The 27,313-nt window shown below is 45.8% G+C and overlaps 1 protein-coding gene across 3 annotated transcripts in view; it reads right to left on the bottom strand.

Annotated features, from left to right (window-relative positions):
- Positions 1-12,789, bottom strand: part of ENAH (ENAH actin regulator) — a 131,392-nt gene extending 118,603 nt beyond the window's left edge. The window contains exon 1 of one of the 3 annotated variants that reach the window (XM_032319077.1): positions 12,138-12,789. In XM_032319077.1, the coding sequence (XP_032174968.1) occupies positions 12,138-12,142 (5 nt within the window). In that variant the 5' untranslated portion in view covers positions 12,143-12,789. Of the gene's footprint in view, positions 1-11,698; positions 11,794-11,829; positions 12,111-12,137 lie in introns of those variants that run through there. The other 2 variants (XM_032319076.1, XM_032319075.1) reach the window with 2 other exon arrangements.
- Positions 12,790-27,313: the final 14,524 nt, after the last annotated feature.

Raw genomic sequence — 27,313 nt, 5'->3', positions numbered from 1 at the left:
GTTAATCCCATTTTGCACAGAAAGGCTCTGAGATCTGGACAGCCAAGGGAAGATCTCACAGCTGGTAAAGAGCAGAAAGGCTTTGAAGCCAAAGAGGATTCTGTTAAACCTGCAAAATGAAAACACCTTGAAAAACTTCCACAACCAGAGGAATATAAAAAGATGACGGAGAGGGCGCCTGGAGGGCTCAGTGGGTTGGGCCGCTGCCTTCGGCTCGGGTCGTGATCTCAGGGTTCTGGGATCGAGTCCCACGTCGGGCTCTCTGCTCGGCAACAGGGAGCCTGCTTCCTCCTCACTCTCTCTCTGCCTGCCTCTCTGCCTCCTTGTGATCTCTCTCTGTCAAATAAATAAATAAAATCTTTAAAAAAAAAAAAAAAGATGACAGAGAGAGTTTCCTTAAAGTCGATGATTTGAACAAAATAACAGACAAGTATCACAAAACACTAAACCAATACAAAATAATCCTGTTGTTCTCCCTTAAGTAAAAAAGACTACAAGAGAAAATTCTGAAGTATTATTTGCAGATGACATTTTGAAAGAAAGCAAACACAAATATATGAAATGGTCTCTACCCTCATGATACCATTTACCACTCCTCAAAGCTTGTGAAAAGCAATTAATGGCTACTCCCCCACTAAACTATAAGCACAAGAGAATGCATCATGTCTATGCACATCTTTACCTTTTTAAAGTGGTTTCTGAGGATTTATCTTACTGGGCCACATCACTAATTTTGGAATCACAGAGCAAGAAGAATGCAGGAATTGTGCCCCCCCAGACCACGACCAGTTCAGTCTTAATTCTAACGGTGAAGGAAGGCCACTGAAGTGTGTTAGGAGAGGAGCTGACCACAAGGGAACCGCAGAAAGGGCTGACTACCGCAGAGACAGCAGATTGGATGGGACAACAGAGCCACACAACAGCGAATCCAGAAGGATAGGTCTAGGAAAACATAATACAGGGCAAAATAGGTCCAGGGGTCCCGAAAGGATGCATTGCCGGACCCCAGGAAGATGTCAGGTTGCCCAAAAACAGAAAAGGAACCCTAACACAGAAACATCCACTAATGAACTAACCGTTTTGAAACTCGGTCCCTATCAACTTTCTGTGCCTGGCGGCACTGGCTCTGTCAGTCGGTTTCCCCTCCGCCCCACTGGTCTCTCGGTGACAGGCACAGGCTTCAGTGACAAAGCAATGCGAGCCATGTAGGACGTGCAAGTGCAAGCCTCATGAAGCCACTCCAAATGAGGAGCACGTTTCCAACCAGTGGCAAAGCCACAGAAATGACAATCTGAGAGGGACCCTGACGGGCCAGGAACCTGGAAGAACTTAACGGGCAGGAAGGGTGCTCTGTCTGCTGACCCGGCTGGCGGCTACAGAGGTGCACACACACAGTGCAGACCCACCAAGCTGCATGGACGTTTGTTAATGAGCACGTCCAGCAGTAGATGGATTACACCTTCGGGGGATAAAAGGGGACACTGGAGATGACCCTCCTACCTCCGAGAACCACAGGGTCTGAACATGAGGCCAGCGTGGGGAAGAGATCAAAGACACCAGTGCGCCTGGGCTGCCGTGGGCCTGACGCCAGCTCTGCCTCTGGACCCAACTACAGGTCAGTAAACGTGGACGTTTAAATACTTTCAGTCTGTTACTTGCCGCTGAAAGCATTTTAACAGTTACAAGCAGAGAATAACAGGAGAAAGCTAACAGAGATGAGGTAACAGGAGGTTAAAAGGAAATAACTGGAAGTTGAGGTAAACCCCAGGCCTTACTAGAGGAGCCCTGGAGTATTTGGGTGAAATGACCTTCTGTGGGATTATACTAGAAAAATCTATCACGACAGGAGGGGTATAGCTCCATCCTATCTTACAATTTTTAAAGAAAAATTATGTAAAAACAAGAACTAACACTTGCCTCATTCTTGTTCCTCTAAGAATTTAACACAGTTGCAACCACAGCATGAATGTTTTCATAATTTTGTTTCGTTGTTTAGGATTAAAGCCAAACAAATGAAGCCTTTTCTCCCCAGCCTGGCTATCGCTGATGTGTCGCTCAATCTAGGCCTGCCCCTTCCACGCAGCCCTGCTCTCGGACCAGTTAGTTACCTGCAGAAAATAAAGCACCCTTATACGATGAGATCATGGAGAAAACAAATCATTCCTCACACATCAACATTTTAGAAAACTTAAATACACACTTCAGTCCGCACAAGTTAACCAGGACAGAGAGGCCCCTGGGCACACTGGTTGAGAACGTGAGCTCTAGAACCAGCCTGCCGGGCCGGGACCCCCCACCCCACCGGTTACTAGCAGGTGACCCTGGGCAAGTCACCGTAGCCCTCTGTGGCTCAGAGTCCTCATCTGACTCAGTAACAACAGCTCCTACTACTTTGTAAGTTATTGGAGGAGGGGCACCTCCTCCAACTGAGGGTGGCTCAGTCATTACGTGGCTGCCTTTGGCTCAGGTCATGATCCCACCATGGTCCTGCTTGGCAGGGAGCCTGCTTGCCCCTCTCCTCCCAGCTCCTGCTCTCACTTGCTATCTCTGCAGATCTCTCTCAAATAAATAAATAAAATGTTTAAAAAAAAAAAAACTTACTGGAGGAATATCAACCTAGAAATAGGTAAAGCATTTCAGGCAATGAGTACCCAATAACCATTAGCAGATTTCAAAATCTAAAAAAACCATAGAATGTAAATTCTGACTTTGGAATTAAGTTCTTAGCAAAGGAAAAACTTTAAAATCCCAGACACTATGTTTAAATACAAGCACATATATTTTAAGTAAAATTAAGAAAAGCAAACATGAGAACAGATGTACTAGCAGTGTAAATGAGCTGAAAGTTTAACTTCTAAATATAGAAGTTTTTTTAAAGGTAGCGCATCAAACCTACTGAACTAGAAACTATGTGATGCTGCACCTTCCTAAAGATGATGTGAGAAATCTGAATACGGAAACAGAACGGAAAACTTCATACTATCAAAGGGTCAATTCTGTCCTTTACCCATTATTAGTCCATTACCTTAACACAATTCAAACCAAAACCCCAACAGGGTTAGGGATGTACCTATTCTTTTTATTTCATTTTTGTTGTAACTGATAAAATAATTCCACAACTAATCTAGAAGAATGCACTAAATGGAAAAGTAAATAAAGTTCTGAAAATCCTAAGAAAATGAACAGTAACTTCACTTCCTAGACATTCAAATATATTATAAACTTAGAGTCACTGAACTGTGAGGAAACAGCACAGAATGAGATAATTAACAAGTCCAGATCCAGAAGCCAGTGTTTATGGAAACCCAGGACACACTGACATGGCATTTTAAACCAACGTGAAAGGATGGGTTAGTCAACAAAGGATACTGACAGGTGATCAAACACTCACTATTTAGCTCGAGGTTAACCTAACGTCTCCCACATGACATCACAAGAAACTGCAGGTGGCTTACACTGAAGCATAAATGGAACCACCAAAGGAAAAGAAAACATAGGGGCGTACACATACAGCTTTCGGCTGGAGAAGGCAGAAATGATCAAGGTAAGGACAGAGAGATGTGACACGAAATGGTTGTGCTTCTACACCAAAACAAACAAAACTCAAAGACAAGGTGACTAGTCCATATCTCCGCCACCGCACCCCACCCCCCCCCCCCGCCCCTTAACTCTGGGCTTGAGCATGTGCCTGGCTTCTGCCCAGGAGGCTGGGGAACAGGCTGTCGGCAGAGGTTTGATGAAAGCTTGCGCACTTCGATGGCCACTTCTAGGTGAGAGACGGAAAGACGCACCACAGGAGCCCAGCCAAGGGATGAGAACACACGGGCAAATCCGGGGGCACCAGCCCCAGGTGCACCCCGCCAGTTCACACACGGTCTACCAGGCAACTGATTTACCTGCACGACAAAGGGCTACTTGTTAACTACATAATAAATCACTGCAAGGAGGACTGAATATTCCACGGAGAAAACAGACAAACTGGACGACAGACAACTCGCACAAAAACAGAGCTGTTCCATAATCACATGAGAAATGTCCGATTCTCCCAGCAATCAAGGAAATGCAAATCAAAACACAGAAGGGTGCCTGGCTGGCTTGGACAGTGGAGTGCGCACCGCCTGATCTGAGGGTCAGGAGATCCAGCCCCACATTGGGTGTGGATAATGCCCTAAGTTGGCCAGAAGGTCAGTTAACTGGAACTCTCATGTATGTTGCTAATCTGGTAAAACTAATAAAATTCCCTTTGGCCTCGTAAATTCACCTCACTTATTATTCACTCACATATTTACTGTGTACTTACAGAAGGCAGTGCTGGGAACTAGGAACACAGATGGATCAGGACCTTAATAATTTGGGTTTTATTCTAAGAGTATGAAGATGCCACCAAAGGCTTTAGCAAGGAATAACAATAGTTGGTGGCCACTTTTAAGATTATTCCAACTGCTGCATGGAAACAGGGAGACACTAAATGTTCCCGTGACAGGTGCCTGGCTAGATCACCTGGAGGAACCTGTGACTCCTGATCTTGGGATTTTAAGTTTGTACCCCGCACTGGGTGCAGAGATCCACTTATAAATAAAATCTTGGGAAGCCTGGGTGGCTCAGTCAGTTGAGCGTCTGTCTTCGACTCAGGTCATGATCTCAGGGTCCTGGGATGGAGCCCCACATGGGCTCCTTCCTCTGTGGGAAGCCTGCTTCTCCCTCTGCCTGTTGTGCCCCCTGCTTGTGCACACGCGCTTTCTCTCTCTGACAAATAAACAAATAAATAAAATCTTTTTTAAAAATTAAAAATAAATAAATGTTCACATGAGGTAACAGTGGCCTATACTTCAGCAGTATCAAAGAAAAGCAGCTGCAAACACACACGTCGACCTCACAGGACCTACTAATAAAAAAAAGCAAGAGAAACAAAAAAAATCCTGCTGATTCTACTACTAGGAATTTATCACAAAATACAAGTAGATGTACAAATACAAAATATCGAACATGTACACAAAGACATATATCCAAAGATGTTTATGGCAGTTTCATAATAACAAAAATAATGAAAAAAAATATCAAAGGCCACCCCCTAAGATATAAATTAAGTAGATTAAGGTCATCCAAAGCATAGTGAAAAAATACTGTGCAGCCACTTAAAATTACACAGCTTGGTATTTAGTGACAAGAATTACATAGAAAGGTGCCAATTACAAACCATATAATGTAGTATAATTTCACCTTTACTTAAAACATAGACATACACACACAAACACATTTACAGCTGCATATGTGCATTACAAAAAGCCTAAAAAGCTACAAATCAAAACAGCAGAATTCTGGATGGTCTGGGTTTGAGTTATTAACATCTTCAAACTTTCCATATCTTCTAAAATCTACATAAAACCTGTACTGGCAGTTTATAACGCAAGGAAAAAAGTCACTAAGACACAACACGACACTGACCAGGCATTTATCCGGACAACAGTAATTGGTTCATTCCCTCAAAATACTACACATACGAATGATTAAAGAGATTACAAAGTCATAAAAATAACCCAAGTTTTTAAATTAAAACTTCAAATTCATGAATTGTTGAAATTGTTAAAAACTGAACTGTCCCAAGTTGCTCGGGATGCTGGTGTGAGAGGAGGGGGAGGGCCATCTCAGGACTGCAGGTCTGAGCAGACGGTCACACGTGGGAGCCACAGAAAGAGCCCCTCACTGCAGCCCATGCTCCCCTGCGATCTGACCTAAAGGGCTCTTCATCTGATGCCACCTATGCTCTGCAGATCTTGAATCTTCTTCCCTACCGAGTTGGCACTGTCAGGACCCACCTGGGCTGTCCCCACTGTGTGACTCCTCTGGACGCGGCCACCATGGACATCCGTGGACTTGCTCCTGTGTGCATGAAGGCTTTCGCTTCTCTGGTATCCACACCTGGGAACGTAACTCCGCATTTCACTTTGTAAGGAACCGCCGAGCTGTGTCCTAACGCAGCTGTCCCATTTTACAGGGTTCCTCATATGGTTACCACAAACTGAGGAGACGGCAGACTTTCATGGAAATAAGGGATTCCCTCCTCTCAAGTCCATTTCATGTGCCAAGTGCCATGCCAGGGTTTTCTATAATTTCTGATTTAATTTTGCCAACAATTCTATAATGCAGAAAGCCTCTTCTTCTTACAGAAGAAATTCAAATCTCAAACTAGAAGCTACTCCAGAAGTTAACAAACTGGTAAATGTCAAAACAACCCAGATTCAGACTAACCTCAAAGCCTGTCCCCTTAACCCGCTGCCGTGCCCACCTGTACACTTAGATATGTGGACACGGCTTCACATCAAAATGGTTCTTTGAAAAAGCTGCATGATTCTAATTTATTAGAATCATTAAAAAACAGAAGCTTCCCCATATATAGAAATTTCTAGAACATATGATGTCTCCTGCATAAACCACCTCCCTCATTTATTTTCTTTAGCAAAATACACTTACATGTAGAGTTACTTAAAACCTATCTACAGACTGCCTAAACATTATACAAATTAGCTTCTTCCATCAAAGTCCTATCAAAAACAAAACAAAACAAAAAAAAAAATGTGGGCACCTTCTGCTACAAGACTGAATTGTGCACCCCCCCCAAATTCGTAGGCCAAAGCCCTAACCCCTGATGTGACTATATTTGGAGACAGGACTTTTAGGAGATAATTAAGATTAAATGAGGTCGTAGGGTGGGCTCTAAATCCACAGGACTGGTGACCTTACAGGAAGAGAAGAGAGATCTCTGTCTGTCTCTAAGTCTCCACACAGGGCGACACCACAAGAAGGCAGTTTGCCAGGAGGTAGTGGGAGCCCACCCAGAGCCAGACCTCACCAGCACCCTGATCTCAGACAGCCAGCATCCAGAACTTTGAGAAAGTTAAGTTTCTGAGGTTCGAGCCACCCAGTCTATGCTATTGTCTGTTACGGCAGCCTGAGCTGAAAAATACATCTTCTTTGTATCAGAAACTAAGCAATTACGGGCATTTTAAAGCACTGGTGAGAATCAAAACAAAGGCGGCACTAAGTGGAACAGAAACAAGCTAACCCAAGAGACACAGAAAAAAAGCGTTTTGCTCAAAACAGTTATAAGTCTCATATCGAAAAGACTGAGAAACAGAAAAACCCACCTTCTATTAATTCAGAATACAATGAGTCAGGGCAGGATCCTGGTATCCTCCAAAGAGCTTTGGAGCTGGACAAAGCAGAGTCACACACGTTTTGCCATTTCCATTTGTGTCTGAATAAGAGAAAAACTCTACCCCAATCTTGTGGTCCAGATACTGGCTTTTGTTTGAATTAAATTAACATTTATTACATACCAAATACCAGAATATACCCTCTGGTACCCAGTCCAGCTTAAAGAATGTTAAAGGTGCTCCAAAAATGGTGCTTGTTACTGCCAGGGCACAGATTCTGGAAAAGAAAACCTGGGCCAAAGCCAAATATTGACATGAGCACCTTCCATTGGCCAAATATTTTACCAATACCATAAACATAAAAATGCAATCCCTGCCCTCAAGGAGCTTACAATGAAACAGGACAGAAAAGTCCATTATTTATAAAACAATGATAAATGCAAAAGCAAAATATGTATATACAGAATATATGGGAACACAGGGGAATGGCTGGGGAGGGGGGTGGGTAGATAAATCTGGAACTACATCCCAGATGGTTGACAAAGAATTCCATTTTTGCTTTTTACTCCAGAAAGCTTCCTAAGCCTTTACTTGGGGAACCACCTACTGAGGTACAGCTCATCTCAGACTCTCTCCTTTAACTTTTACTCACACTCAATCCCATTCATCATTGGGGTGGGGGGTGGGGCATGTTGTGATATAAGCAACAGAGAAGGGTTACTTCTCTTCCTCTCTCACGACCACATTAAAATCAAAATCACATTTTCCCAAATCCTTCTTACATCCATGATGAAGACTGGGTGTTTTACAAGTTACACAATCACCCCATATTTAAGCTGTGTGGAGGGTAAGGAACCAAAACCATCAGACTGGGATGTTATTTCTTCTAGGCCAGCTAAATGGGGTCCGCCTAGTTATTCTGCTTATTCCACCTAGGCTAGCAATGTACCGGAACGCTTGAACACTGTGCAAACGTCAGTAAATCTTCTCTGTTAATCCAAACTGTTACCAAGATTTATATACTTAATAAACATCTAAAACACAAACCAATGCCTACATAAGGAGCGCTGGCATTCCCCCAAAAATGCAAATTTGGCTGCTGCCCCTAAAATAAACCTGTGTGGGAAAGTCAGACACCCGACAGCTACAGTGTAAGTGAAGACCAACGAGAACAGACGCACTTGTAGCTGCATCCGTTCCCGGACATCCTACTTGACACTCAACACAACAATCCTGTGAGAAAACAGGGTATGTCCATTTTTACAAGTTTGCTCCATTAACGAGCAAATCCTGAATCTTCTGAGCCCTGATCATTTGACACTCTAAAATGTGCAGTAAGCTTATTATTACCATAAAGCAAAGTAACAAAAAATCATAACAAGTATCCCGGAGGGTCTAAATATCCACAGAGGAAGGAAATGGTAAAAGATTTCCTGACTTATGAAATAAGAAGGCTGGACTGGATCAGGAGATCAGATACGGAGCATTCCAGGAAACCCTCCCACCGCCACTCTCTGGGACCACGCACCTCCCAAAGCAACCCCAAGAGTGAGGACATCAAGCACTCTTTCCCTCCAAGCCCAGAAACGCATTTATGTGCCTATCAACAAGAGAGCCACTACCTGGAGAAGATAAGCAAAATGTTACCTACTTACCACGTTGGAACCAGAAGAGGCCCAGAAAGGTAAAGCAGACTACTCCAAAGTTTTACATAACTAGTCTAAGAGCCAGCCCCGAAACAAGAGAAGCAACATTACTGTACTCGCTACACCGCATGCAAACATCTTCTCTTCCACCATCATTTGACCCCCACTACCCTGTCAAAAACGGTCCCTTTTTACATATTTTAAGACATGGATCAGTGAAATCACGTGATTAGCTGCAGGTTCCCCAGCTAGCCAGTGGCTTCGATGAAGCCTCACAACCCTACCACGCCTTTTCTTTCTAAGGTGAGAAAGTGACACAATGGTGAGTAGAAGCGTGGACTATTTACATACACAACGGACCCGCAAACATCAAAGCAATAATCTTCCAGGCTCTTCTTACCCACTAGTCTATGTACAGTTGTGTTACGTCAGAAAGCTCCTCCTTCTGTAAAAAAGAGATCTTGGGGCTCCGGGGCAGCTCAGGCCATTAAGCATCCTCCCACTCTTGAGTTTTTGGCTCAGGTCATGATCTCAGGGTGGTGGGATCAGCCCTGCATTGCACTGTGCTCAGTGGGAGGCAAGATTCTCTCCCTCTCCTTCTGCCCCTCCCTGCTTGTGTGCTCTCTGAAATAAATAAATCTTAAAAAAAAAAAAAAAGATCTGGAGTAACCAGATAGTTAAAAAAAAAAAAAAAAAAAAGGAATCATTTAAAAGGCCTACACTCTATTACTACTACATATACACACACCTACCTCCAACACAAATCATCTTATTCTTTTGAAATATTACTGAAATGAAAAATAGTAGAACCAAGAACCTGGAAGTTATGGTAACAAAACTACTAGTTTTGGGGGCCTCCTCCTTTTCACTGTATTGTCTGAGAAACTTTTCGTTTCTTTAGAGAATCTTCTTTAAACAAAGTATTAACCAGTAATTCTATATAGAGCTTTTCACATGTGTAGAATGCCTTAAAGATGGTCTCAGGAATGTAAAGCATTATCCACTCCCCTTCTGCCTAGGAATATTACACCCAGCCAGCTTGCTATTCCTGAAATTGAAGTCATCTGAATGATCTTATCACAAATACTTAAATGGCAACATATCCTCTCTTCGGAATTTTGACCAACTTCATGGAAATTCCTGCCCATCTGTTCTTATTTCTGTACAGGCTTTAAACCATCAAGTACCTCTTAATATAAAGACTCTATTTAATACCCTAATACTAATGTCCTACTGCACTCAAAAGCATCACTGAGATGAAGTCAAATATTAATATAACCTGAAAAGCCCTTTCTTAAGCACCAAAATATCCCAAAGCTTTTTGCACCCGACACAAGAACCTTTTACTTCCACACCAAAGCAGCCTACTTTCCCCAGGATCTAAGGAAACTTGCACAGGGGAGTTGCACCAACCACCTACCAAACAATCCAATGCCTACCAAGTGAAAAGCTGATCCTCTTTTGTGCTCCTCAATTATTCAGAATTCACCTACGAAGAATCGAAGAATTGCTGTGGACTACCTGAGCAAACCTTTCAGACCTGGCCACCCATGTTTTTGCTTTTATGCTGCTGGCAAGTACCCACTCCAAATTCAGTAAGGAACAGAGCAGGAAGTTTAGAAATTTACAAATTACTCTGCATTAGAAAAGGAACTTATAAGTGAACACGTAATTTACCTGTGACACACAGACAACTACACAGGACAGGGATCAAACTTCACTGAGTACCCAGAACTTGACCTTTTTTTTTTTTTAGTTCATAACTTCTGAATCAAAAAGCTTTTATGATTTCATTTTAAAATACCCCAGTTTTCGCTGTTCTACATTTCTCAATGTTGAGATTGGGGGGGAGGGACACCTCGTAACTTCTGGTCTGCAAAACTCCTTACAGCATTGAGTCTTTAAGACAGAAATCAACAATAAATGCTATTAGAAGATATAACGTTACATATGTTTTATTACAGTTCCTGCATTTTCAAGGACATCAGTACCCGGATTTAAAAAAAAAAAAAAGCCTCAAACCCATGGTTCAAGTTTTTCCGGCTGAATTTTTCAGAGATGTTGTTTCTGGTCTGCACGCCATAATTACATTTTAAAATGATCCATTACATTTGAAAATAAGTTGTGTGGAATGACTAAGAAAAAGGGGTCACTTTTCTTTAAAAGCTTTAAACACATTTTTAAGGCTAAGAAAATCAGGGTTTGTAACTTGGAATCGGAGAAAACAGAATTCAAATCCCCAGTAAGCTGAAGTGAAAAACACAGTTATGTCACACAGAAACATATTTAAAAATAAAAATGGCAAATGTTCAAGCTGGATAGAAAAAAAAAATAAAGAAAACTAGGGTTTAAAATGGAAACTACTTAAATTGAGAAAGAATCCCAATGACATGACATTTTCTCGCCAAAGCAAAGGAATCTCAAGGCTCTGCCGCTGAAATCTCATTGTACTGCGTTATGAAGGTCTTGGCAACGGCTGGCCATTAATCTCGAGCACAAAGGGGCCTCCGCGGCGAAGGCAGCGAGAGCCCACCTCCCCTCGAGGCCGAGCGCAGCCCCCCACGGGACCCCCGGCGGCGAAGCCCGAAGGCCAGCCCGCCCCGAGTCCTGCGCCAGCCCCGGGGACTCCCGGCGCCGAGCGGGCCGGGGCGCACAGAGCGCGGCGCGTCACCACCAGCAGGGCGGGCCGGGGGGACACGCAGCCCACCGCGGCTCCCGCGCGGCCACCGCAAGCCCGCTTCCCGACCGCACGCTGGCGCCGCGGCTCCGGGGAGGACCCGCGGGCTGCGAGAGGGGAGCGGCCGCTGCAGTGCCTCGCGGCCGCCCCGGAGGCCAACGCGCCCTCCAGACGCAGGCCCGCGCCGCGCCCGCGCCCCCGCCCCGCCGGCGCCCGGTCACCTTCCAGTGCTCGGCGCCCACCGCGCTCCGGCACCCGCTACCGCACACTCGGGGCTCCCAAACTTTTCTGCCCTCCCCATCCCCCCCCCCACCCCCGGTTCCAGCCGGGATGCAGGCGCACGACTCCTCACCTCCGCCCGGAACAATACCCGTCTCCCGGCAACGCGCACGCCAGGGCCCGCGACCCCCTCCCCATCTCTGTCCCGGGGCCCGGCCGGGCGCGCGGGCGGGGGAGGGGACCGGCCGAGCAGGGCCCCGGGGACGGCAGGCGGCGCCGCGACGAGACCCAGCGCCGGGTGCGGAGCGAGGCCCGAGGGACAAAGGGACGGAAGCACTGGGGCCGGGCGGCGCCCGCCGGGGGTGGGGGCCTCCGCCGGGTCGCGGCGCCCGCCGCACAATGGCCCGCCGCCCCCGCCCGCGCCCGCGCCCGCGCCCTCACCTCATGGTGCCGGCGGCCCGCGGCTCCCCGGCGGCCGGGAACGCGGGGGGCGCGAGCCGGGGCCTCTCCTCCGGGGGCGGGGACGCGGCTGGCGGACGGCGGACGGCGGCCGGCGCGCGGCTCCTCCTCCGGCGGCCGGCGCTACACCATGTCCCCGCACAAAGCGGCGGCGCGGGAAGAGAGCGGGAGACGCAGCGGAGGCCGCGAGGCTGCGAGGGCGGGGGCCGAGGCGGGCGGGCCGCCGGGTGCGCGTAGTCCCCTTTGCGGGAGCGCCCGGCCGCCCTGAGAGGGAGCCCGCCGCCGGGCCGAGTGCAGGCGGCGTCGCAGCCGCGCAGGAGAGCCGCGAGCGCCGCGCGGGGCCGGGAAGGCGGGGCTCGCGGCCGGGGAGCACGCAGGCGCCGCCCTCGCTCCCGCCCCACCCCCCTCCTCCCCGCCCCCACCCCACCCCCGGGGCGGGGGCGGGGCGGGGGGCGCGCGGCGAGGGGCGGGGCAGGAGCGCCCCCGCGCCGGCCGACGGAGCCCGCTGGCCTGCGGAGCGCGCTCGGCGAAGTCCTTTTGTGGCCTCGGGCCCGCCGCCTGCGCTCCCCGGCGCCGGGGTTGCGGGGGCTGCGGGGGCTGCGGGGGCTGCGGACTCCCCAGCCCGCGCCTGGGCGGGGGCAGGGCACCTAATCACGACAGGGGGTCCGCATTGTCCTCCGGGACCGCCCGTGCGACGCACCAGTCGGGAGACACGCTCCCCGGCAGTGGGCATGACCTCATCGGCGAGCGCACGCGGTTCCGGGCGGAGGGGCGGGGGCTGTCGCCAGGCGGTGGGGGCGTTTGTGGGGGACCCGGCGACCAGGGGTCAAGGGTCCTGTCTTTCACGGGGCTTCCAAGTCACCTGCTTGGAAAGGTAGCTGCGGACTGCGGACGCCGGAAACTCGTGGAAAGCCCCGGGGCGGGGGGCGGCCTCCAAAAACAAATCCCCTAATCAAGTAAGGCTTCAGAATGGACAAATGGCAGGCGTCCTGGAGTCCCGACGACGAGGAGGAGGGAGACGAGGTGGGCGGGGGGACTTCTACTGTATAAAAGGTGGCTGGCGTGGAAAAGCTCCCCTGCAACCAGGTTCGGATCGCTGCGCTCTCCGGTCCAAAATGGAGGCCCTAGCATGACTCCAGGAATCTATTCAAAAGTTTTGGTGTGTTATTTTAAGATGGACGTACAATTGCAACTGTACTAGGACACTGGAGATCATGTGCACTTCCAGAAGCAGAGCAAGCGAATGACAGTCATGCTTGGTCAATGCCTGCCTCGTCTCTCATGGAACTGTGCGGCCCAGTTTTAACTATAAAAAGCTTCCCCTGGTTCCAGTTTCTGTACTGAAGGATTTTCTTTTCGGGACCTGCAGCCCCAAGCCGATAACCCTGTGGAAACAGTGTCCTGGAGTTATGGCCCAGGACCAGGGTGGCCTCAGGTAGTAAAAAGCTCCGTGCGTCTGCCTTAACACGGTGTACTCGGAGAACGCTAATTTCCACCCACATACCTAATTACAGCTTACCGCCACAGAGAGTTTTATTCGGGGATCTCCAAGCACGGAGAGAGAACAGCCTTGCCAGTCAGGTGTCCTTGTTGCCATATTGCCAGCAGAGATAGGGAGACAACACAGGGACTGGGCCAGGCCCGCGCTGGGCACCCCTAGACACCATAGCTACAAACTGAGGTGCACCGTTTGACCATCAACATAAAACACACGCAACCTCAAAGAGGATCCTCCAAATCAACTGAAGACCATTGGCTGGGACGCTTTGTTCTTGGAAAAGGAGTAAGAAACCCTGAACCATCGTGGGGGAGGTATGAATAAGAGAGACTCGACCACAAAGAACTAGCACCCATTTGCCCTAGTCAGTTCACCGCAGTACAGTAAGCTCAGCAAATCTTACGTTTCAGGGAAAACTCTCACAAAGGGCCCAAAGGGGGTGGAGATTTTGCTGTAATGACTCAGACCACCTCCTCCTGCCAGAAAATGCCTTACAGATGACTCCATAACCCACTTCGGGTTTGTGAAATTTAATCCATCCGCACTCAGTAAGCCATCTATCACATCATCTTTGTCCTAACAGCAAACGTTCCAATGGTATGGGCACCAAATTAAGCAATCTGAGTGGAAAAGGCTGCTCTTGTTTTCTACGTTTATTAAAAATGTACCAGCCAAGAGTCTTGGCTGCCTATGACCCTTTCCATCCTTTGGCATGGCAGCTCTCCAGCTCTGGAGTTGGGCATACCGTTGCCCTTGGACTTGGATATTGCAATGGGTGGCCCGACCTTCAAAGGTCATTCTGTGGCAGGGCAATTTGTTGCTTGTGATAAAATGTTGTTGCTTCTCATTCATATTTGGTTTAACAGTCAAAAAGGGGCAAAGAAAAGCTCGAGCTTGGGAAATCACAGACGAGTTCTGGTCACAGAGGAAACTGTGGAACATATTGCCCTATGGAATTAAAGAATTTTAGAGATGGAAAGAATCTTAAATCCCTCCCACTCGTTTTTCCAGAAGGGGAAACGGAGACCTAGAGAGGTTAAGTAAACTGCCCACTGTCACACAGCCACTTTGTGGGGGAATGTAAACCCAGGATTTCCAGGGACAGGTTTAGTCCTCTTTTCGCCCCCTCAAACCCCCTGTCTATAACAAAAGAAGAGCGGGGTGAAGCGGTCTAAGTTAAAGCTGATTCTCTTCTCATAAACCCTGCTTAAAGGTTAATTTTTAATTGAGTGACTAGGCTGGATGGCGAAAATGGTTTGAACACCTAGAAGAAGCATTGCCCAGCCAGAAGCCCAATGCCTGGCCTTTATATAGGCACCCAGATGTTTGAAAGGTGAAAGAAGGCAGGCAGGCAGGAAGGAAGGAATGTCCACCTGTTCTAATCAAAGATGAAAAAGAGACCATTCATCAAAAGAAATGGATTCTCCTCTTAATGCTAAGTGTGTGAGCCTCCACGTCGCCTCCTCCAGCAACACCCCAGCTGGATAGGACCGTAGGAGGTCTGCTCCAAGCCCTAGGTATTCACAGCCTTGGTGTTGGTCTACACATCTGTCAGTGTGCAGCCAGGCATGAGATGAAACAGAATCCATGCTTCTGCCGAAGATGAGTTTGCTGCCGGAGTGTTGTCAGTCTGGTTCGGAGGGCTCTCTCAGAACACGCCTTGTTTAAATCCGTCTGATAGCATCAGTGTGGGCTTGTCCTCCATTTATGGGCATGAGGAGGATGAATGACTAATGCAATTCACCCGTCAGGAAGTCAGCGCTATGGGTTGTAGGCATGGTCTCCCGGGCACCCAAAAAAGGGTTCTCCAGGAGTGACTTAGGGAAGAGCAGGTCACTCAGAGGGAACGTGATTGTATGCATCCTTCTTCTGTTATCAGTATTTTTTCTTGTGTGGCTAACCAGCTCATGGCATATTGTTTATCTCTCCAAGAAGGGGAAAAAAGAAATAATGGAGAATGTGATGTTCCAGTAGGATTCAAGATATTTTCTTACTCATCTTTCAGCCCTAGCTGCCAATATATAATCTGGGTCCTAAAATATTATCAGAAGACGTAAACATGAGGGGAAAGTATTTGCCTCTGACATTTGTGTTTTTCTCCATTTGTCATTTTTCTCCCTTCCAAATTAGGACTTATTCAGTTAATTTCATTTCCTCTTCCCAGAGTCTCTTTTCTCAGTGCTTCACTGTGGTAACGACGGAAGATTCCAAAATCCTGAACTGTTACACTGAACTGGTAGACACCATATTCAATAAAATGCAGTACGTTATTTCCACAGAATTCAGCCATGGCTGTGATTCAAAGATTATTGGGGAGGGGGAAGGGCAGAGGGAGAGAATCCCAAGCAGACCCCATGCTTAGCAGGGGAGCCCAATGTGGGGCTCCATCTCATGACCCATCATGAGGTCGTGATCTAAACCAAAATCAAGAGTCAGATGCCCAAAAGACTGAGCCCCCAGGTACCCCTGCCACAGGTGCTATTTAAAGAATACAGCAGGTGGGCTCCAGTTCTAAAGAATTTTTTTATTTGTCTATTTTCAGAGAGAGAAGGTAGAAGCAGAGGAAGTAGTAGGCAGAGGGAGAAGCAGGCTCCCCACTGAGCCAGGTGCCCAATGTGGGACTCGATCCCAAGACTCTGGGATCATGACCTGAGCCAAAGAGAGATGCTTCACCCAACTGAGCCACACAGACATTCCCCTCTGCCCCAACGATTTTTTTTAAGATTTTTTAATAGATGGGCTCCAGTTCTAGATAACAATCAAATCATGGTGCTTTACAGACTGGATGGAAAAGAGGCACCACCACAATCCATTTCTGAACCCTCACGTCTTCTAAGATCTGCCGGTAGCTTGGGAAGAACTAGTGGTTTCCCTCTTTCTTGCATTTACATTGATTTACTTGTCCCATTTACTGTAATCAGACTCTAGAATACCAGTCAATCATCTTAGGGACATTACAATCAGGTGACAACTGACCTTGGAGTCTTTCCTCAAAGGGGATCAGGCAGAAAGTTAATAAAGAAAAGATGATTTTCTGCCTAATGACAGTAGCGGAGAAAGACAGTACCAGGAGGCTGTATCCTGAACGAGCAGGCTGTCCAAAATGAGTTCACATGGCTTCACACTGCATCGTCTGTGGCTTTGCTCAAGAGCCAGGCTGTTTGTTGCAAAGTTCATTAAAAATCCCAGCTATCTTTCTCTTTGAAACTGTTGCTAAGCACGGTGATCTGGCCAGAATCTAATTCAAGAAAGGATCTTTGACTCTTCATTCTCTTAAGTTTAATGTCAGAATCCAGAATCCAGAATCCTCTGGGTCAAGTCTTCCTATAGTTGAAAGAAAACCAGCAACCTCCAGCAATCATTGATCGCTACCACCAACTTATGAGGAGGAAAGATGGTGATGTCATCTCCATTCTGCGTAAGAAGAGGCTGAGTCTGTAAGCAAGGTAGCTGGTGGCTGAATTCTTGGTGCAGCAATCAGCGAATTGAACTGCAAATCAAAACTTAAAAGAAATTAAAGGCAGAACCCTTCCCCTCTCCTGTCTGTGCTAACAATCCCTGCTTTAGATGGAAGCCCATATGGATAGGCTCTCCATCTGAGAAAAGTAATGGTCTTAGAGTCACAGGAATGTGAGTGATGAGTGTGGCTCAGTAATCGGCTGGCCAATAATGGTATTTGCTAACCCTCGAGGCATTTACATACCTCATTAAATCCTCCCAACATTCCTGGGAAGTGGGGCCCATTCTTTCATCCTTGCTGGGCATACAGCTCATGCAAGTGAAGTCCAGGAGGGTTAAGCAGTTGACGAGAAAACTGGAAAAGCCATTCCACAGGCCGCATTTTCAAGCTATGCACAAGTGAGTCTCATCTACGTCACTTCCTCTGAATAAAAGAGAGAGAGAAAAAAAAACTCACAGTCCACTTAGGAAATGGGACTAACATGTTTAAAAACAAAACAAGCAAAACACTCTCAAGTCATTCACCTCTTCCTTACCAACCCTTGGTAGCCACAAGAGGAGGCTACCCAGTAAATCATGACATCTGGTCTCCCAGCAGGAAATAAACTACACCCCACCCCACCCCAACCCTGCCTTAGACACAGGTTTATGTCATGGTTTGCAGGCTGGTACTTCGCTCAATGGAAGCACTCAAATGAGTCTCCCCAAATGAGAGAGCTCTAATAATGTTTGTTCGTTTGTTTTCCAGAATAATAACGCTACTGAGAAGTGACCAGAGGAACTCACTCCTTCAGCTTGCCTTTACCTCGGCTGTCCCACGCACACAACTTGCAGAGGGGTACAGAGCTTAGAGGAGTGGTTTCTTAAGCCAACCCAGTGAACCAAAAACTCATATGCAAATGCTTGGAGTATGTTGGACTATGTTAGAGTACGTTTTTCATTAAATACACGGCAATCAACAAACATGGTGGCCAAGACCAACAAACATGGAGGAGGCCAAACCCTCAAGGTGCCTAGAGAGGTGTGTACATTCTCTTTATTAATCTTCCAGTTGGTTATTGGAGAGCCTAGACAGGGAATACCACACCCCCTGGGTGACTCCAGGCTTTCTGGAACTTTGATCTTTTGCAAAGGAATTGGGCTCAAAAGTCTCAGTCTGGGATGAGAGTTGTAATCTCTGTTGGTATATTCTCTTGTGAAAGACTACTTTTTAAGGACTGACGTACTCACTGAGAATGTACCACCAATTCACATGGTTGTAATAAGTCAGGGAAGGGTCTTGAATGCAACCCCACTTCCTGTCTTAGCTTCCCATCCGTGCTTTCTGGTATAACTCGGGTAGCATTGCATACCTGTCAAGCATCTCGGCATTAACTTTTCTTTAAATAGCTCCTGTTTGGAGATACCTGGGTGGCTCAGTCAGTTAATTCTCTGACTCTCGACTTCAGCTCAGGTCATGATCTCAGGGTTCTGGAATCAAGTTCCGGAAGTCTGCTGGAGACTCTCTCCCTCTCCCTCCGAACCCCCTATCCCCACTCAGAATGCAAGCAGAGGGATGGGCAGATGGAGAAGGGAGAACCAGATTCCCTCCTGAGTGGCGAGCCTTATGTGGGGCTTGATCCCAGAACCCTGAGATCATAAATTGAGCCTAAGTCGGACACTTAACAGACTGAGCCACCCAGGCACCCCCTTTTTAAAAATATATAAAATAAATAAATCTTTAAAAATAAATAGCCCCTGTTTTGTGTGGGGGTTTTGCAATGTTGCCTTCACTGAAGATCCCACTGAACTTGAGTTTACTCAGTGTCTCTCACTTGCTAACAATATTTCCCTTCAAAGTTTCACAGTCTCGTCTTTTCCTTCTTTTCACCTTATTTTCTCTCCTATTACTAATGAGATGGTAGTCTCAACTTGCTTTATTTGAGTCATTTATATCTTCAGGCCTCTGTTGAGTGTTGAGGCTGGTTTGGTGCTCCTTCCTTAAGGAATGATGCCCAAATTAAGTTAAGAAACAATTCCTAAGACAGCTGGCCTGTGATTCTTCATGGTCCCGAGGTATCCCAAGCACTGGACAGTCTGTTTAATATTGAAAGTTGATGTATCGAGCCAAGTACATAGTTTATGGCAGGTTTGACTCCCGGAACTTTCCAAAGTAAGTCTGTTCTACAAGTGAATGGGGGTGATACAAGTAGGGAAGGGAGAGTCAAAGCAGTCTAGGTGTGAGCATAAATGCATAAAAGCTACTGACATGGGGCAATTCGATCTCTTGGCTGATTCCTATTCATCTGTCATCAACCCCTAGCATATAAGGCACTTAATCCTCTCATAATAGGGTTTCTAGTGAGAGGACACTAAGGGGAGTGTAGTAAGGAGCCCCTGATGCTAAATCTAATACAACTATTCCACCCTTGCTAGCAACATGGTCAAGAAAAGGAGCTCATCTGCTTTGACCTTCTATCCAGGTTCTTTTGTCAGGATTCTGATCGCAATGGACAGAAACCCAATCTGAAGTAGCTTAAGCAAAAGAAATAAATTAACTGTGTATTTCTTTTTTTTTTTTAAGATTTCTTTATTTATTTTGGGGAGCCTGGGTGGCTCAGTGGGTTAAAGCCTCTGCCTTCGGCTCAGGTCATGATCCCAGGGTCCTGGAATTGAGCCTCATATCCAGCTCTCTGCTTAGCAGGGAGCCTGCTTCCTTCCTTGCTCTGCCACCTCTCTGCCTACTTGTGATCTCTCTCTGTCAAATAAATAAATAAAATCTTTTAAAAAAAAAAAGACTTCTTTATTTATTTTGATGGGGAAGGGTCGAGGGAGAGGAAGGGTCTTTAGCAGACTCCACTCTGAGTGCAGAGCCCGACTTCATGACCTTGGGATCGTGCCCTGAGCTAAAACCAAGAGTCAGACACTCAACTGACCACGCCACCCAGGCACGCCTGACAGTGAATTTCAAGGATTATCTTCAGACTAGCTAGATAGCTAGATGCAGGGCTCAATGTCACCATCTCTAGCTTCGTGTAATGACCTGTTCTCTCCTACTGTGCAAGGTTCAAGTTCACGTTCTAACAGCCCTGTGATCCAAAAGCTGGACAGTCTGTCCAACCAGCAGGGACTCTGGACCAGCTTGAGCCACATAACCATCTGGAACCAGTCATGAAGACCTGAATGAAGAGGCTCTTCAGTTAGCCAGAACCAAATCATGGGTTCACCATGTGGTGAGATTTTTTTTAATAAAAATGATCACAATAAATGTAAATTATTATACACTAATAGATAGTATTACAAGTCATAATAGATAATATTAAAATACTAATAGATAATATTACAATAGTCATAATAATATCCGTGCCTTTGGGTTGGTCTCCCAAACTGATGCTGAGGTTGATCGTGTGATTCGTTTTGGCCAGTGAGACGATAGCAAATGTGACCCAAGCAGGGATGTACAAAGGTCTGCCCTTACTTGTTGCTCTCTGGAAACCAAAACTGAGATGGATGCGTGAAGGAAGCTGGGCTGATTTGCCAAAAGACCAAAGATGACATGGGTAGAAGAGAGTTGCCCGAGTTGAGGTCCTAGACCAACAGCCTGTCAACTCCCAGACCATGAATGAGGTTTTCTAAACCATCCAACCCCACCTGAGCTGACCCCAACCAAAATGACTCCCCAGTCAATCTATGGAACCATGAGAAACAATGATCATCATTGTAAAGCCACTGAAGATATGGGGCAGTTTATTACATAACAAGATGAACGCATAAACCAATTCTCTTCTTCAAGAAGTACCCACAGTGTTCGAGTACAATGCTGGATGCTGCCCTGAGGTGGAGATCTGTTCTAGAAGATCTTGTTCCACCTGAAGGATGTCCACGTTGGCCCAGGCTCCGATATTGAGGGATGCTCCGAGAACACCTCAGAGTCCATGTGGTGACATCACAGCTCCTCACTGGTTGGTTGGTTACTATACTTTACAGTTCTCCAAGCAGAAGAGAGCAGGAAAGGCAAGACAGGCAAGTGGGAACGAAATGATAAAAATGCAGGGCCGTAGAGCTACCCAGTGGCATGCAGATAAGAGAGGAGGGCTTGAGGCCAGGTTCAAGAATTGCATCTCATAAACTGAGCGATCACATTCTTGTCCTCTCTCTGCTCAGTTTCCTTTTGTTATCCACAAATCTTCAGTAAAGTCTCACTGGAATGTTCCAAACTGCTCCCAGCTAGTACACAAGACATGACTAGTCTTTGCTGATGCTTAAGTTCAACGTTCTCGTGGGAGCAGCTCCCCTCCTAGACCATCAGCTTGGTGGCAGAATTACATAGGAGGAGGAAACTCTCTCTGAGCCACCAAATCTGCAGAATCACTTGGCATGGTTCTCAGTGAGAGACTGTTGTCTGGCTAAGGAGCCAGGCAGGCGTTGGGCTAAAACCCATGTTTCTCTCCAATTTGAACAAGACACTGAGGTCATCCCTCAGAAGAGTTCAAGAAGGCCATGTCTCTCCGAGGAGAGAAAGTGAATAATCCTGGAGGTCTCAGGGCAGAAGTTCAGATCTTGGCCTCCAGACGTACCACCAGGCAGCCATCCAGGGGCGTGACTGGAGGGAAGCAAGCGTATGGGAGAGAGCCAAGGAGGCTGTAAGAGGCAAATGCCAAGCTTAAGACACTTAGGTCTGATGGAGGTGGACATGAGGGTCAGGAGGAGGAAAGAGCAGGACAGATGGTGGGGAAGGAGAACCCCTTTATACATACCTGGGGCGAAGTGGTCCGGGAGAAGTCCTGGAAACCAATAGATTACATATCAACATGCATGTTTCCCGGCCAGACCCCTCAGTGGTTTTCTCATTAGGGTCTCAAGTCACTTTCTGCTGCCCTGAGCAGGCTGACTGCATTGTCATGCTGGAGGACCCTCCTAAAAGGCCGCGATAGACAGCCAGCTTGCACTAAGGGAATAATTTCTCATGTCAGAAAGCCTAGGAAAAGCAGGGATGACTGGTGTCTCAAAGTGTCAAAACCTCATCTGTCTTTCGTTCCCCCCATCCCTGCCCCGAGTATTAGCTTCTTCCTCTCAGACTGGCTTCTTCACAAGGCTCTAACCACAGCTACCAGCACTTCCTAGCTCCCCTCCTTCTTCGCTGTCGGAGGGACTGCTCTACTCCAATGAACTGAGGGTGGTGGGGGGCAGGAGGGAAAAAGACAAGCCCCAACTGACTTGCTTGGGTCGTGTACTGGTACACAGTCTGGCTGCGATCCCGTGTGTGGCCAGAGAGCCCTCCTAGAACCAGACCCCAGCAAGCAGAGAGTGGGTTTTCCTGGAACATAGAAATAAGACAGTTGCAAATTCTTCTGGCCTCCCTACAAAGTTCTTCTGCTTCCCAGTGGATCACTAACATTTAAGGAGTAAGACAGAAAAGAAGAAAATAACGTCTAAATCATGGCATCATGGCTATGGACCAAGTTCTGGGCAATGTTTCTCTCTCTGTTTTATCTCATTTCATCTCCCTCTATATTTTACTTCTCCGCATTTTTTTTTCCTTTTAAGATGTTATTTTTAAGTAATCTCTGCACTGAATGTGGGACTCAAACTCATGACCATGAGATCAGAGTCACAGGTTCTCCAACTGAGCCAGCCAGGTGCCCTTCCATATTTCTTCTCATCTGGACATAGAACAAAAATCATGAATGCGAGAATAAAAAGGAACAAAGAAAGTTTTAAAAACTTTCTTTAAACAGGGGTTCCTGGTGCCTTCCCCCTCTGCACCCCACCCCAACTCATGCTCACTGTCCCCTCTCTCTCAAATAAATAAAATGCTTAAAAGTGAATCAATATACTTTCCTTAAACAGCAGTATTAAAGGTAAACCAATGGTTGTAAGCCTAAATACATAAGTAGACCAAAGATGCATTTAAAGCACAGAAAAAGGTAAAAATAACATTTCAAACAGGTACGAGGTGGTGTGAATCGTTAAATTATTCCTAATTCTAGTGGAGTTTATGATTACCCCTATTAACTTCTAGTTGAGTTGTTTTTTACTACTGTGTAGATCAGGGGCTTTGTATTATATTGGCTACTTAATTTTACTATAGACTTCACTCCCTTTGGTTAGTTGGATGGAACAGGAGGCCCTTTCTGTATTTGTTCCTGTCTGTGTTTGTTTGGCTTACTCGAAGACATCAATTCATAATTAAATGGAACCAAGAGGGAAGCCTATAAAATCAGATCAACTACCATGTTTTTAGTTTATTTCATCCACCAAGTTCAAATTCATTATTTTTAAATAAAATTGATTGTGATATCATTTATATGGAATAAAATGTAGCCACCTCAAGTGTACATTATTTCAATGAGTTTGGGCAAATTTACATGCCATGGGACCACCAGTACCATCAAGTAGTAGAAAAAATCCATCACCTGAAAAAGTTCTTAGGTGACTCTTCTCTCACCCGCAACCAGTCTGCTTTGGGTCATCATAGATTAGATTTGTTTTTTTAGAGCTTCTTAGAAATGTGAACATGTCATATGTACTCTTGTGCTGACTACTTTCACTCAACATGAAGTATTTGTGGTTAGTCCATGTTATGTCCATCTGTAGACTGGTCCTTTTTATTGCTGAGTACTATTCCATTGCATGGACGTACCACCATTTCTTTACCCATTTATCTGTTTATAGACATTTGGGTTGCTTCCAGTTTTTAGGCTATTATGCGTATAGCTGGTATGAACATTCATGTATACATATTTGTGTGAATGCATATTTTCATTTCTCTTGGGTAAATATTTCTATTTGGAATGGCTGGATCGTCTGGCTAGGATATATTTAACTTTACAGGAAACTGCCAAGCTGGTTCCCAAAGTATTGTCCCTTTTACGTTTCCACCAGTGGTAAGAGTTCCAGTTGTTCCACATCCTGTCAACACTTAGTATGGTAGGACTTTCTCATTTTAGCCACTCTAATGGATATGAAGTGCTAACTCACTGTGGTTTTGATTTGCATTTCCCTGGTGACTAATGATGTTGAGTACCTTTCTGTGTGCTTATTGGATGTTCATATATCTCCTCTGTTCCTCATTATTTCCACTCATCCACCTTTAGGCTCTCTTGTCTACAATGTAAATTGCTAACTCACCTCCAGTGTAAATCAAGGTCTGATCATATCCTCCCTATACTTACAAGCCTTCCATGGAAACTTATTTGCTCAGAATACAGTCTGCACTTCTTAGCATGGCATTTAACCTTTCTACCAGTTGAGCCACACGACACTTTTTAAGACAAATTTCCTGACATTTCCCCCTGACCTCATCCCTCCCCACACTTGCACCTTAGACTGTCGACCATTTCCTAACCCTGTCATATATGTATTCATGGGGTTGTGGCTCTCTCTCGTGCCATATATTCTACTGGGGTTGCCCTTTGTTCTTCGCCACATGAATATATAACACTCAGCTCAAAATTCTTTTCTTCTGGAAAGCCCCCCCAACTTTCTCAGGTAGAACTCACATCTATCTTTGTGCGCCTGGTCCTAGGGCTGCCTGCCAGAGTTTAACTCTTCAAAAGCAGCTGTGATGTCCTACCCCTTCTTACATCCCAAGGGCTTCGCATTGACTTGTGCTTGGTAACTCTGGCTGACTGAATGGGAATGTGCGTGTGAGCCAATAAACCTGAAACAAGCCTTGAGACCAGGGTTCGCGCTCCAGAGTCCTGTATCTCCTTATCTCTACGTTGAGTGTAGAAGAGCTGACTCATAGTTTCTTTCTAGGTCTAACATTTTTAAAATTCTATATCTAGTGCTTGAAATCCAGTAAAAGAGTAGATGTCACCATACCCTGAAACCAGATGACGAGTCCAGTGGCGCTAATTAGATAACTGGATTGTAGTTGAGTTTGAGGCTTGGAGGAGAAGGATCTGATTCATTACAAAGTGACAAGTTGAAAATGGTGGCATTCTTCTCGATCACCTCTGCTGGCAGATGTGATAATGAAGAATTGCACCATTTGGGTCTAAATTTACCATGCTGTAGCAACAACACATTCTCACATTTTCCTATGAGTTCATTCCTTTCTGTCTCTGTGTGTCCTGTGTTTGTCTCTTCTACAGTTTGAGGGAAGAAGGATAGTACTTAGGGACATACAGTATTTAGCTGGATAGTCACAATTAAAGCAATCTAGTAATTATGACTTAAATTGTAACGTGGTATTTAGCATCTTAAAAAAAAAAAAGTAAAAAGCAGTGCGCCTGGGTGGCTCAGTGGGTTAAAGCCTCTGCCTTCAGTTCAGGTCATGACCCCAGGATCTTGGGATCGAGCCCCACATCTGGCTCTCTGCTCAGCAGGGAGCCTGCTTCCCCCTCTCTCTCTGCCTGCCTCTCAAACAAATGAATAAAATTCTTTTTTTTAAAGATTTTATTTATTTATTTGACAGGCAGAGATCACAAGTAGGCAGAGAGGCAGGCAGAGAGAGAGGGGGAAGCAGGCTCCCTGCTGAGCAGAGATCCAGATTCAGGACTCGATCCCAGGACCCTGGGATCATGACCTGAGCCGAAAGTAGAGGCTTTAACCCACTGAGCCACCCAGGCGCCCCAATAAATAAAATTCTTTTAAAAATAAATAAATAATTTTAAAAAGTTTTAAAGTTTGTCTACCAAGTATAACAAGTTAAAAATATATGATGAATACATTTTTTCCATACAGGATATAACAAGTATTGTTTTAAAATATTTTTTCAAGATTATTTATTTATTTATTTAACAGAGAGACACAGCGAGAGAGGAACACAAGCAGGGGGAGTGGGAGAAGGAGAAGCAGACTTCCCATGGAGAAGGGAGCCTGATGCAGGGCTAGATCCCAGGACCCACGTGCCCCACAAATATTGTTTTAAATAGTGCGAATTATCTATAATATTTTTTTGACCTATAAATCCAGAAGTTTCCTCCCCATATGATTACCCTGGAAGAAGTTAGAAATGGAAGCCATCTATGATAGCTTCTTAATTTCTTCCCAGAATTACTGCATTTGTTAGCTGGCAAAAGCCAGAACCAACTCCACAATTTGGATTTCAAATTTAGTAAGTGGGAAATCATTTGTAAGACCCAGAATATGCAAAGCTACAGCAACAACTTTATCCTTCCCCAGCGTTTCAGAAGGACCACAAGCACACGGCCAACATTTATTAATTGCTCTATAAAAAGACACACATGAAAAAAAAAAAGACACATATGGAGGCATCAGCCCCAAAGTTCTAAGAACATCAAAGCACCGTTAAAATTACTGTTAACTGTCCATTAAATCTGAACCGAAAGCTGCTTGTGGAATTATTATCAGGATAACCTTCCAGGATGCTTTCGTAGTTTTAAGGAATTTCATCCAAATTAGGAATCTTCTTCCCTGACAGTTTGAGAGCTATACTGAATTGACCCATACTACATGTGTCTTTCCCATTAAGTAGCAGATCCATATTCCTGCCATTTAGAAAAAGGTACCAGACCAGAACGACCTCTCAGGGCATCTGTCTTCCACCATCTATAAAATGAGAGTGGCAGTCTTGGGCAGGAGTCTACCCTGTGGAACTCCTGTGAAAACTGATACAATTTTTTTTTAAACTCTACAGTATCACCAAGAAAATCCAGAACATGGACACCTTCCCAACAGATGATAAGAAGTGATTATTAACTTTTTTCAGGATTCTTACCATACAGCTATTAAAAAGTAAGTGAATAATTTAAAAATGTGATGACATGGGGAAGTGCTCTTAACATATTATGAAGAGAGAAAACCTGGCTACCAAACTGGAGGGATAGAATGAATCTTTTTTTAAAGATTTTATTTACTTTTTGACAGACAGAGACAGTGAGAGAGGGAACACACACAGGGGGAGTAGAAGAGGGAGAACCAGGCTTCTGGCTGAGCAGGGAGCCCGATGCGGGGCTCGACTCCAGGACCCTGGGATCGTGACCCGAGCCAAAGTCAGATGTTTCACTGACTGAGCCACCCAGGCCCCCCACAGAATAAGGCCAATTTTTATTTATTTATTGTTTAAAGGTTTTACTTTTAAAATAATCATTACACTCAAGTGCGGCTCAAACCCACAACCCCAAGATCAAGAGTTGTACACTCTACCAACGGAGACAGAGCCAGCCAGGTGCCCCAGAATAAGGGCAATTTTAAAAAGTAAGAGTGGGTAATCCACAAATCCATGAGCACGCATGGCAGGATTAGGAAATGA

Source organism: Mustela erminea, chromosome 17, assembly GCF_009829155.1.
Source record: "Mustela erminea isolate mMusErm1 chromosome 17, mMusErm1.Pri, whole genome shotgun sequence".
In the NCBI taxonomy this organism is placed as follows: Eukaryota; Metazoa; Chordata; class Mammalia; order Carnivora; family Mustelidae; genus Mustela; species Mustela erminea.
Note: the sequence above shows the minus strand (reverse complement) of the source record. Positions and strands in the feature narration are given on the sequence as shown.